The sequence below is a fragment of the Ictidomys tridecemlineatus genome, chromosome 8 (assembly GCF_052094955.1).
Source record: "Ictidomys tridecemlineatus isolate mIctTri1 chromosome 8, mIctTri1.hap1, whole genome shotgun sequence".
NCBI lineage: Eukaryota > Metazoa > Chordata > Mammalia > Rodentia > Sciuridae > Ictidomys > Ictidomys tridecemlineatus.
The window spans coordinates 106207291-106221016 of record NC_135484.1 but is presented as its reverse complement, the minus strand read 5'-3'; the positions used below and the strand labels follow the sequence as shown (position 1 = coordinate 106221016).

Here is a 13726-nt window from a genome sequence, read left to right as displayed (position 1 = left end):
TTAAACCTGCTTTAGATTTCCTTATATATAACAATAACTTGATCCTACTCAAAATACTTGGCACCTTTAGTGACAGAGTGGAATGTAAGAACACTTTAGCAGATCTGAATATGAGTAAACTTCAGTAGTTTTGGAATGAAGAGATAGAGTTTTCAGTTCCTTATTCAGAGTTCACAGAAGATAAGAATACCAGGATTAAGACAGTAGACTCCATTCATTACACATGGCTGAATAAAGCAATTATCTGTCTATCAAGGTTAGTAAATTGTGCAACAGCATTAAGAAAGGGTAGATGGATGAGTGGGTAAATGCTATTCCATTGGAAAAGGGTGCTGATATATGAGGTAATCCTTTGAGTTTAACTTGTAAAAACTGTTTCATTTTGGAGTTTATATCATGTTACCCTTGCAACTTAGAGAGAAATGATTTCTTTTTATATTGTGACTGCATTTTTCAGCTCCTTACCCATCTGAATTTTATTAGGGGTTGTTTCAAAGACATCTCTTGTTTAATCATGTTTAAACAATCTGTTTAAGACCTGTTGTGTAGATATAAACACAATAGTCCTTTAATGTAGTAAAACAGGCTTCTGACAGACATAGCACATAACAGACATCCATCCATTATTGCTTAAGCTGCTGTTCCCTCCATGCCTGACCTGAGAGGGTAACCACAGATCTCAACCAGCAGCATTCACTGGCTAGAGGACAGTGACATGCGCCGTCTGTGCCATATTAATGTCTAGCAAGCAGAGAATTGCAGAGCAGCATACAATTGGAGAGGCCTTAGACTAGATTAAAACTAAGTACCTTAAATCTGTTTTAATGGCTGTGTTTACATCTCTTCCTTCTTCATTCCTTTAAAAAAAGTAATCAGGTTTCGCAAGCGTTAAGAAAACCACCTCTTCTTGCCAACTGGAATCTGTCCAGTTTAAGCAAGGAAAATTTCCCCCTTTTTCTCCTTTTACTTTTTTTCTTTTCCTCTATGATCTTCACTGCCATTCAGCACAGTAAGAACATGCTGCAGAAGCTGGCTGCTTTTTTCCTTGGTTATTGCTTTTTAACATTTTCTTCCTGTTACAGAAATGGGAAAATTGAGAATGATGTTCTGCTGCTGGAGCAGCAAATGTCAAGAGACAAGCTCCTTGAACTTTTTAATTACTTCTGTGTTCTCTCTCTCTCATCTCACAAAATATACTCCATATATATATATATATATATATATATATATATATATATATATATATATATATATATCTCCCCACAATAATGAAAGGGAAACAGGATTGCATGCTGAGGAGATTGAGCCAGGATCCAGGAGTTGCATGGCAGTCTGTTTGTAGGCTAGTTGTCACTGTACTCTTTGAAGAATAATGCCATCCATGTTTAGCTGTATTATTGGCAAATAAAAGCAATACTTTTTGAACCACTGTGGAAACTACCATTTCCATTGCTAAAAATGTTACTTAAAAATAACTTTACATCTCCCAGTGAGGGCTCTATGTGTGCTAGTAATACACAAAAAAACTGTGGAGAGTTTGTAGAAGAAGGCAAAGGAAATGGTTTCAGAACTAAAATATTCAAGTTTTACCAAGTTTTGGGAGTAAAGTGTAGACATACAAAAAGAGATTGTTTTTTTTTCCCCTTAGGAAGTAAAGAGAGATGAAGATTTAGATGACCTAGGATGGTTATGGGTGTCAGTTGTAATTAATTGGAGAAAAGATGTTGCTAAATTTCTCCACTTTTTCTTATTCTGTTCTTTTGGTCTCTGTTCATTCTTTTTTTCGGGGGGAGTGGGTACTGGGGATAGAACTCAGGGGCACTTGACTGTTGAGCCACATCCCCAGCCCTATTTTGTACTTTTATTTAGAGATAGGGTCTCACTTGAGTTGCTTAGCGCCTTGCTGTTGCTGAGGCTGGCTTTGAACTCACGACCCTCCTGTCTCGAGGGTCCTGAGCTGCTGGGATTACAGGTGTGCACCACTGTACTCAGGTTGGTCTCTGTTCTTTACCTTGTTTCTTCTTTCCTTCTAAGACAGCTTGGTTCATAAAAAAAAAAAAAAAAAAAAGGACTGGCTCCCAGTATCACTGTATATGACTTCAAGCAAGTTATGGTGTTTTTCTAGACATTGATCACTTTTCTAAAGTGAACAACCCGGTGTAGTGAAATCTGTGTTCTTTTATAGCTCTGAAAAGTTCTAATTCATATAATTTTCCGTTGAATGCAAGCAGGGGGGAAAGAAATTTTCTTTCAAAGCAACAGGCAAAGTCAAGAGTAGCAGGATTGGGCTGGGCTTGGAGCACGCCTGTATTCCCAGAAACTCAGGAGGCTGAGGCAGAAGGATTACAGTTTTGAAGCCAACCTTAGAAATTTAGTGAGGATGTGGCAACCTAATGAGATCCTCTCTCAAAATAAAATATAAAAAGGGCTGGGGGATGGGGCTGGGGATGTGACTCAAACAGTAGTGCGCTCGCCTGGCATGCGTGCAGCCCGGGTTCTACCCTCAGCACCACATACAAACAAAGATGTTGTGTCTGCCGAAAACTAAAAAATAAATATTAAATAATTCTCTCTCTCTCCTTCTCTCTCTCTCTCTGTCACACACACTCTCTCTCTAAAAAAAAAAAAAAAAAGGACTGGGGGACTGGGGTTGTGACTCAATGGTACAGTACTTACCTAGCATGTGTGAGGCACTGGGTTGGATCTTCAGCACCACATAAAAATAAATAAATAAAATAAAGGTATTATGTTCATCTACAACTAAAAAGTGTTTTTTTTTAAAGGGCTGGGATGTGGCTACCCATCTGGATAAGGGTGGTTAAGTCCTTTGGTTCTGTCCCTGGTACAAAAAAATAAAATAAATGTAGCAGAATTAGAACAACAAAGTATGGGAGAGTTGGGATGAGGAGGCATAGTAGCTTAGAGATGTGTTAGGATGTGGGAGAATGAGCTGTGGTAAAGCCAGCCACACTCCCTGTCAGCTCTTTTTTTCTCTCCCTACACAGTGTCACTCATATCTCCTCTTGTATATTTTCATTATGCTTTCATTTGGTCTTTAAGTTTTTCAAATTCTTTTTCAACATCCCATGAATTTCTTTTCTTTAGGTATATTAAAATTTTTAGGTCCATTATTTCAAGTAAAAAAAAAATATGCTCTAAGCATGTTTTTGAAAATTCGTTCTCTGATGTGTGGCTGATGTTAAGACTGGCCAGATAGTTCTGTCCTTTTTTCTAGATACCATATGCTTTAATTATTGTGATTTATTACAACCTGAAAGCTAAAAGTTATAAAGGAATTGGCACTTACCTACATGCCAATTAATACTTCATAATACTTTCATTTGCATTTTATTGAAAAATCTTGAATTCTTTAAATTCAGAAGCCTAAATTTTGAAATGAACAGGCCTTCGATTCTCTCTGTCACACATCTAATTATACTTAAAATATTACTACATATGAGATTGAGTGAACTTTTTTGTCACTAGTCTAAACTGGTGCCTTTTAATATTAAATGAAAGCAAATTTGACTTTTAACATTTTTTTTTTAAGAACTGGAGTTCCTAGAATATTTCTATGGAGTCTATGGCTTAACTATGTAATTATGTCTCTTGAGTAGCTTATGTTTTTCTTTCCATAATTATGTTTTACCCAAGAGACTGGAAAGGCTTCAGACCTCTTTGGGTAAAATTGTTCTTCCACTTTTCTGTCTCGATAAACTCTGAATCCTACATGCCTTACTCTGTTTAAGGGCTGAAAGGGAGCTTTTAAAGATATGTGGTAGTGATTATGATTTCTTTCCTTTAGAAATTGGTTTACATATTAAGAGGAGCCCTTAGAGAGAAGCTCATTTTTTAAATGCCATCAGAGAAGAATCTCCTGGAAAGAGACTTGTTTATGGTCTGTAGTCCTCTGTCTGAAGCCACACACTAACATTGCTCTAGGGCTGTCTCCTCTCATGAGCTGTCCTGTGTCATATTGCATGGTTGTTAATTTCCAGTGGCTCAGAGGGGCTGGAGGCTTTAAACATGAAGACAGTTTCTTAGTCTATTTCATTATTCTAGTCCAGAAATAGTTTTTGACCTGAACCAAACACTATACTCTTAGGGAAAAAAAGATGACTCAGCAGCCTTTCCCAGCAAAGACTATAGACTCATCAGTTTTACTGTGGGAAATATTTCCCAATAGCCACCTTCCTCCACCCTCTTCTCTCTTTTACTGGACAAAAGGAGAGGTAATTTTAAGTTTATTCATGTTCATGTTTATTAATTCAACAGCATTTGTTTTGTTTCTTTTCTGTACCTAGGCTCCAAGATTGTGTTAGACATAGAATATGATACAACCCTGCTGAGTTTATAGTCAAGTCTAGAAAATCTAGAATAATAGGGTCTGAAATTTTGTGTAAATATTTTGTGTCAGTGGATAGTAAGTTAATGCTTACCGAATGCCTATCACACCTAGGTGTAATCAAGAGTTACACACAAAAACCAGTTGCAGCTACTCTTAGTTTGTTATGATAGAAACTAGAGGGTCACTGAGGCCTTGAGACAGAAAATACCAGAAGGAGAGGATTTTGCTAAATGGAGTAGGTGGGGAGTGTTCCAGGTTGAGGGGACAGTTTGGGCAAAGGCACCAGGTCTCTGAAAACGCTGTGGATAGACCAGTGTGAACAGAGCATGGGCTGGGAGCAGTGGAGGGGTAGCCATCGGAAATGAGTGTGCAGTGTACGTTGGGAATAGATTTTTTAGCTTCTTGTTTCCTTGCTGAAGGGACTTTATTTAATTCAACAGCCACGAAATGGATTTGAGCAGGTAAGTAACATCAATGTTAGTATTTTGGAGCAGAAATAACTTTAAACGTTATGGAAACAAACTATTTTTGGTAGGTTAGGACACTAAACCTCAGAGTTCAATTAAACCCCTTCCTGTGGTCATATGAATAATTTGTGTCCTTCCCAATATGTCAGGCTGCTCCTCTGGTGTGAGCCATATGCTAGAGCCTAGGAGTGGCTCCAGTGGGAATGGAAAGCAGGGGTCCATCCCTGTGGACAGTGTAGGGATGGGCTTGAGTAGATGATACGGACTAGGAATGGAGATGGCAAAGATATCCCTAAGCTGGATTTCCTCCTTTCTTCATGAAAGTAAGGAAATCAGAGGAGAAACTGCTTGGGACTGTTTGGTGTGGGTGGAGGGGCAATGGTTTTAACTGAGCATTATAAGAGTATAGGTCTTTGATTTCTAGATTTCACAAATCACTAGTGAAATATAGTCATCTGAATGTAAACAGAGGAGAATTTCACTTTCCTCACTAGCATTTTTATACATGTATAGGGATGCAGAAAATTAGGTTTTATAAATCTCAAGCCTTAGTGGTTATGAAGTATTTGGGTTAGAGCTTTACATGGCTTTCCTAGAACTTCCTGAGTCTATGTAGTTATCCCTGATAAATTGCTTTTGCTAGAAACCATCAACTGAAACACCCAAGATTCACCAAGTCTCCTCAGTAGTAGAATTCCCAAAAACATCATTTGGAATTGAAGCTCACTGGAGTGCAAATGATAGAAACATGATAATAAACATCATGAGACAAGATGATGCTAAACATATATAAATTTTAAAATCAGCCAGCTTTTTCCCTAATCCTTCCCTACAAACATACTCCTTCTTGGGATACTTTCAGGACAGAGAGATTAAAGCTAAAGGGCCTCATTATTTATTTTTTTCCAGAGCTGCTGTAGACAGCAACTTTGTTGACATAACAAATTTAGTCTGAAAAATGGTAATTCTAATGAAGTTCTTCTCCTTTCTTTCTTTTTACTGTGAAGATTACTGTCATTTGTCTAAAAGAGGACAATATTCATTAATTTATTGCATGAACATTCTTAAATTGTTATATCCTGTGGCTTGAACCCTAGAGCTTGGACCAGATATTATTCTATCACATACTTGGTGACAACAAAATCAACTAATGTCTCCCCAGTCACTTCTTTTCTCCAGGGAAGCCTGCCTTTATGATAGAGGAGGTTTTGTTTTATAGTTTAGGAGATCTATCTTTAAAGGACAGATTCTCTTATGTATTGCATAGCTTTAAAGAATTAATGTGTAGGCTAGAGGAATTAAGTGATTTGAAGAATGGTGTGCTTGTTTAGATTCATATCACATATATGTTTAGCATCATCTTGTCACAAGATATTTATTATCATGTTTCTGTCATGTGCCCTCCAGCTAGTTTCCTTCCTTCCTTTTTCTGCTTATCAGAGTCCTACTCAGCCTTCAGGGACAGTCATAATGGTTTTATCAGGGAAGTTTTCCTTTTAATCAAAATCAATTGCTCCCCTGTATTTCCTATAGTAGTTTATTATTTTAAATTTTTTTTGTTAAGAAAAATTTCAAACATACACGATAATACAGATTGTATTTAATCCAATCATATCTACCCACCACCTTATTTATTTATTTGCCACATTTGCTTCATCTATTTTTTTGCCAAAATATCTTAAAGCAAATACCAGATATCATGGTACTTAAGCCCAAAATATTAAAAAGAAAAATAAAACAAATCCTAAATATGTTAGCCCTTCTAAAAAACTAAGGACATTTCTTAGAAAAATCACAAAATCACCACTTTCTTAATATTTTAAAGTACTCCATGATCAAATTTACTCAGTGGATCTCCAAGCACAGCATTTTAGTTATTGCCCTCACCACAGTCTTTCTTTGGTTATATTTAATGACTTGCCTTTCTTCTCCATAGATTGTAAACTCTCTGAAGGCAAGGACATTATCTTATGCAGTTTTCTATCTCTTTGTCTTTATAATGCTCAATGAGGCTTGCATGTAGTAGGTATCTAACACACACCAGTCAGCCAGACTAACTGACCCTTCTACGGATGTGATACTGAAGGTATTGATGCTAGATTGCAGATCTTGCTTTAACTTTAGTTATTTTATTTAAGAATAATTCATGATACCCAGTATACAAGTAGATACCTTATGAAGAGAGTGAGTGTTGAAAATCAATTTAAAATACTACTATAAAAGAAATGTTGCCAAATCTTATCCCAAATAATGAACAGAATGACTCTGCTGTACTGTGTTAGGGTGGACCATAGTGCATTCTTTATAAAGAAATATCTTGTTTTGTTTTTTGTAAGTGCATTTTCCCATCCTTTAGGAGGAGTGCTCTATCTGACATAGTGCATCCTAGTGTGGATATGGTGTGTGGAATGTGAGCCTCTGGCTGGGGCTTCTCCAGAGATGTTAAGCATTTCTCAATCAACTTTTATAAAAATGGGCAAAATGGGTCACACATGAGGCAAATTTATTTTTATAATTTATAGAGCTGACATTTTTAGAGTCTTTAACATGAAGACTCTAGAGTTTCAGATGTGTGATTTTTTGAAAGCAGAAGTTATAATGGCAGTATTTCTAACTTTCATTGTGAATAGGGATAAATGGAACAATTAGCTAGACTACTGCTTAGTGACTAAACAGATCCTTATGTGTGTTAGCTTTAAGGATGTGTGAATGCTGTGACCTTTTGGTCATGCATTCTTCTTGTGTTCCTGAATTTATTGCAACAAAGGTCATATTCAGCCAAACACACTCAATTTTTTGAAAGAAATCTTTTTTGAAAACTACTTTTTCTTCTTCATTTTAAATTCATTGTTGGTCATGATTTTCCCTGAATGACTTCTGCTGCTCTGTTGCGTTCTAAATTAAGCTGGTTGGCAATGAAAAAAAGAACACTGGACCAGCAATCAGGAACCCTGGGTTTTAGTCCTGCCACTAAATATGGGACTCTGGGCAAATCACATCGCCTCTCAAGGACTCAAGGTCCTCTTCTGTAGAAGTACATTGCTCTAAAATTTAGAATCTAAATTATATCCATTTGCCTTTTTCATTTTTCTGTTTCTAAATTAGTTTCAACAATGTTTAAGAATGATAGTGAAATAAGATGGTTTTTCAGGAAGCAAGCAAGCTCTTACTTAAGTGAATGTCCTTCAGTGTAGTTTCATAGGAAGCACCAGTAGGGGCTTGTCTCTAAAGAAAGATTTTGCTCTCTGACTTCATTAGATTACCAGACAAAAAGAGAAGAGTATTTTGGGAAAGATAGTATTGTAATAGGATATACTGGGCCAGAAAGTTTTCTTTTAGTCAAGGCATTTATCTAAAAGAGGGGAATATTCATTCATTTATTGCATAAACATTTATTGAGAACCTACTGTATGGCAGACACTGAATTCGATTTTGTGAATACAGCTATATACAAGACAAAACACTCAATCTCATGGAACTTTCAGTTTCCATGAAATTTCTCTTTCAGGAGAGATAATTAAAAACACAAGTAATTACAGATTATGATAACTGCTAGGAAGGAAATAAAGAGAGGGTATGCTTGAAAAGGTGGGAACCCACTTTGGTTATGGTAGGCAAACATGGGACACTCAATCACTGAGCCACAGTCCCAGCCCTTTTTTGTATTTTATTAGAGACAGGATTTCACTGAGTTGCTTAATGCCTTATCATTGCTGAGCCTTCTGAGCCACTGGGATTACAGGCCGGCGCACTGCGCCAGGCCAGACATGGTATCTTGAAGTGGTATTCATCCTCGCTATAAGGGATGAAAAAGATGAGAATGGGTCATACAAAGTAACAAGGGGAGAGCATTTCAGATATGTAGGAAGGTCCTGGGATGGAAAACTATAAAGGAGACAAAGTCAGATGCCCAGAGGGAAATGATAGGGATTTGGACTGGGATTGTGCCAATAGAAAAGCAGAGAATAGAATAGATTTAAGATGTAGTATTGAGATGGAGAAGACAGGACTTGGTAACAGGTTGAATGTGGGGAGTGGGGAATAAAGAGAAATCAAGGAAAATGTCTAGGTTTTTGGCTTAAAGCAACTGAGTGGCTAGTGCCATTCATTGATATGGGGGACTGTTAAGAAGGAATAAGGTTTTTCTGGAAAGAGAATCAAGAATTCTATTTTGAGTATGAAGCATTTAACAATACCTTCTAGATATTTCAAGAGGAACTGTCAAGTAGGCAGTAGGACACACAAACCTGCAAGTCAGGGCAGAGGCATTTGTGATGGGACTAAAACTTACATCTTGTGCAGTAATTCCCATCCCTGGACATATATTTTATCATGTGGTGAGCTTTTAAAAAACAACTTTTCCTCATGACCCACCCCAGAAATTCTGTATTAATCTGATATGGGGTCTGAACAGCCACTTTTTCCAAAAACCCTTTAGGGGATTTCATTATCCACAGGCTGGAAGGGACCACTGTTTTAGGGAAAAAGTTCAGCTGGTGAAGAGAATCCAGGACTACTGAGCTTTTACATAAAGAGTTCAAGTATAACACAAAAGAGTCTTCTATACTTTATATTGTCTTCTTGCTTGGAAGAGCTCCTCTTTGCCAAGGTCTCGGCTTGGCACCAGAATCACGAGCCACCACACAGCTTCGTAGGTTCAAACAGCAATTCTTTATTCCCGCTCTCACACCGCCTCCACACAGGTCCAGGGACAATCTCGTTCTCCCGTCTGCCCGCACAATTCACCTACTCCACGAGGCTATCTCCAAATCCCATTTTAATCTCACGAGAACTCAACAGGAACAAGCAGCAGGAACACCCTAATCCCAGCAATAATCTTCAACCTCTAACTTCCCTAAAACCCATTATCTTAAACTGGCAACGCCTTAAACTCAAGGAGCCAGTTACTTCCTCAAACCTGATCAGCTGTAAACCCGGATCCGCCTTGGTCCTTGAGCAAGGTCACCTTATTAAAGCATGCATGCAATGTCCCATCGAATGTCCTCTAAGCAGCATGGGGTACACTTGGCAAGGAAATTTCGATGCGTCATTCCTACTTGGTAATGGCCCTCAGCACCTCTTCAGCCTTTTGGATGAGGTTTAGTCCTCCCTGCAGCATGGCAGAGTACTCTGTCCTTGATCCAAGTCAGTGTGTTCTTTGTCTCCTGAATTCTCAATTTCTGAAAGGTTTGCTTGGTGCTGAAGGTTTAAGTACATCTTCTTTCAGCCTGTCATTTGAGTATAGTGTGATGTAGTTTGGTGGTAGAATGGTTAAAGACGAAGAACCTGTTTGGCTTTTTTCTTTTCATTGTACTGTAAGAATTTTTTTGTGGTTTTGGTGGTTGCTACGAAGGGAAAATATCTACAGGGGAAACTGAATATGTTTTATATATATGTGTGTGTGTATATATATGTGCATATATATATCTCCCCATATAGATGCTTGGTAGCTCTCTTTGAAGATAATTTGTAAAAGAAAATCTCTGAGAGATTTTAAAATTTCTTCTGCTCTTAATTTTTCACACTAGTACTATTCCAAGTCCTTTATTCTTATCTATAACCTCTCATTACTTCCTAAAGCACTGGGCTAAGAAAAAAAATGTACTCCCACATCCAATCACTGAGCTCACATCTCATGTAGTCTCCATGAAAACCTAATGAACAGTATGTAGAAAGCAGAGGCAAGGTTTATTAAATTTTCTTATGACCCATGCCCCACATAAAGTTTCAGTGTATAAAGGAACCATGCAAGATCATGTAGCCTAGCCTTTAGTCTTCAGGGAATCTGCCATTCCAAAAATATGGCCTATTAAAAAATAGCTTCCACAGACAATTCCACAACTTTTGTTGTTAATATTTACAGCTGAATTAGTACACACTAATTGTGTGTGTGTGTGTGTGTGTGTGTGTGTGTGTGTGTGTGTGTGTAAGACACAGACTCTGTGGATTTGTGATGAGTACTATGTAAATCACTAACTGAAAATAGTTAGACCCAGCAAGATGTACTGATAGAAGTTTGGTGAGTTAAGCTACAACAATATGTTTAGGGTAATGGATGAGTTATTAACTTTGTTATTGAATCCTTGCTACTCTCTTTGCTTATGTTGAAAACCAGCCTTAATGCCTCACTCATTGGGCTTAGTTTCAGGTGTCTTACTGTATGATCTAGATAATTTTTAGTCTTCCATAGCAACTGGGACAGGAAGGTAGCATTCCAGCATTGGTTGTACCTCATGATGAGTGGAAAGCTCAGTCAACTTGGACAGGATTGTGTTCTTTCCAAACTGAGCTAGTCAATAGTTGAAGACCATTGGCTAGTTGACCTACCTCTGCCGACTACTTCATCTGTAAACACTTTGTCTGTAAACACTTTACTAGCAGGGGTCTACGAATTATTTTGGATCCCCTTTAAAAGTCCTTTAGGGTCTAAAATCTATTTGTAATCTGGAGGGAAAAAAAACCCATAAATAAGGGGGAAAACAACTATTAGCAAACAGTTCATCATCCTCCTAGTTTTTCTTAGTCTTTTTTTTTTTGAGATCTAGTCCCTCTGTTATAGCAGATGCCCTAGACTTGCACTGGCAGGAAATAGGGTGGTGGGTGCATTTCAGTTAATGGGCCTAGTTGAAACATGTTTGGCTGGGGAGACAGCTACACTCATATTACTGAGCCTTGGCTTCCTGTCTGTTTTCTTTGGGCTGGGTAGGCAATGAAAAAGGAGACAGGAAAATACATTTTGGGGCAAATAAAGTAAGGAATTTTTCTTATGAAGACAGCTTATAGTTGGGAAATTCTAATGTTCAACTTAACCCTATCCTGATAGATTCCTCTTGTCCTGTGTTAAGTGGGAGATGAGATATTTGCACTCTCCACAGAGCAGTGAAATAGTGAAGAACTCCCTTGCTTCAAGTAGTTTTGACAGTACTCCTTCAAGACTTTTCCTTTAGAATAATAATCCTAATTTCCTTAGTTTTTCTTCAAAGTGCAAATTCTTAATGCAGTCATCATCTCAGCAGTTATTCCTTGAATCAACTTCAGTTACCAAAACATTTTTAGGAAAATGATGGGGCAGCATATTAGATCCTCATGGTTCAGAACGTAAAGAAGGGGGACCCTCACAGTGTGTGTGTGTGTGTGTGTGTGTGTGTGTTTGTGTGTGTGTGTGTGTTTGTGTGTGTGTGTGTGTGTGTGTGTGTGTGTTAACCCTGAACTCACTGCAGAACCACTCTGCAGGTACATTACACTAGGTTACACCCAGATTCTGATGCTTTTCTATTATATTTGGGTCTAGTCTCTGATATACTCCTTTAAGAATTATTTGGTGATTTTTAAGAAATCTTATTATCTTGAGTATATTTTAATTTGCAGATTTCTTCAATTTTCAGAATTTCCTTAGGTTTTAAACTTGAGTAACCTAGAAGAGAAAAAGTTATTTAAAAAACATGATTGTCACATTCACATGTTTAGCTAAAGAGTATTTTCAGCTTCTTTTATAAAACCACAGCAGTAGATTTAAAATTTTAAAAAAAAATTTCTCTGTGATTTAACAGAGTTTATTATATGCTTTTGGGCTTTGGCATATCACGAAATATCTAGATTTTTCTTGATAATTTTATTTCATTGCTTACATTTTTTCTTTCTTTTTATTTTTTTATTTTCGAGGGACTCTAGGTGTGAGTTTTAATTTTTCAGAACAGGGTTTCAGTGCAAGGGGTAGTTGTAACACAGAAAAGAAAAAAAGTCAATATGGTCTTCAGGAATATTTCTCTTTGAAAACTACGTTTGCTTCTGCTTCTGCCCAAACTTTGAGATAGCATGTCTAACATGCATAGACTATTGAGTTTTCAAATGAGTTTCCTTCATCATGAAACGGAGAAACTCTACTTTTTCCATCTTTTCACTGAGAGGCCAGAGGAGGTGTCCACAGAGCTCCTCTTGCTCTCAACTCTTAAGTTGCCCTCTGGAATGTTCAGCTCTCCATTTATAGAACAGAACTAGAAATGCTTGCCAGCAGATAATGCTTAAAAAGCAATTTGAAAAGGAAGGCATTATATAGACATTATATAGACACATCATTATAAATATCTATATTGATAATTCCTTGGCTTAAACCACCCCATATGTATGTTCACATATCTATTTAGCATGGTCAATTGTTCAGCTAATTAATATGCTTTTATTTTATGATTTGCTGTTTCCAGGGCACAGACAGAAGCTTGATGACTCTAAACCTAGTTTGTTCTCTGACCGCCTCAGTGATTTAGGGCGCATTCCTCATCCCAGTATGAGAGTAGGTGTCCCGCCTCAGAACCCACGGCCCTCCCTGAACTCTGCACCAAGTCCTTTTAATCCACAAGGACAGAGTCAGATTACAGGTAAGACAGACTCATAGGTTTCACTTGCAGACTCTGGCAGGCTGGGGGTGAGGGGCTACCAGATGAGATGTATTCACTTCGAAACTCTTGGAGCTGTGGAATGGCTTATTTTTAAAGAATTGAGACTTGAAGATACTTATTTCTTCTTTTTTATTAAGGGAATTCTGATATTCAGTAACTCTGGGATAAAATTTTTGGGGAAATTTCTACTAATGCTGTACTCAGCCACACTGTCAATCTGCACATTGGTGGGATGGTTATAACTGCACTCTTTGGGAAAATGTTTGCTATAAGTTTCTGTGTTGTATCCAGGTGGTGTAGGGAATAACATCACACCCTCACTGTCAGAAAATTAGTATTACCTACTCAGATCTGGGCTTACATTTCTCACATGTACAACTGTTTCATTAAGTTTGTTTGAAGATTGCTCAGGGCTAACAGAAGCTGTGATTGGTGGCTGTGAGGCAAGATCAACACATGGCTCATCAGGCAGACAGAACTCTATTCTGGTTTACATTTACCTCTAGCTTCTCATA

At 37.6% G+C, this 13726-nt stretch overlaps 1 protein-coding gene across 6 annotated transcripts in view; it reads left to right on the top strand.

Annotated features, from left to right (window-relative positions):
• Runx2 (RUNX family transcription factor 2) overlaps positions 1–13726 on the top strand; it is a 228915-nt gene that overhangs the window by 55000 nt on the left and 160189 nt on the right. For 3 of the 6 annotated variants that reach the window (XM_040282023.2, XM_078019940.1, XM_078019939.1), the window contains exon 4: positions 13017–13190. The exons of the other annotated variants lie outside the window; for them this stretch is intronic. In XM_040282023.2, the coding sequence (XP_040137957.2) occupies positions 13017–13190 (174 nt within the window). The remainder of the gene's footprint in view (positions 1–13016; positions 13191–13726) is intronic. 6 annotated transcript variants of the gene reach the window in all.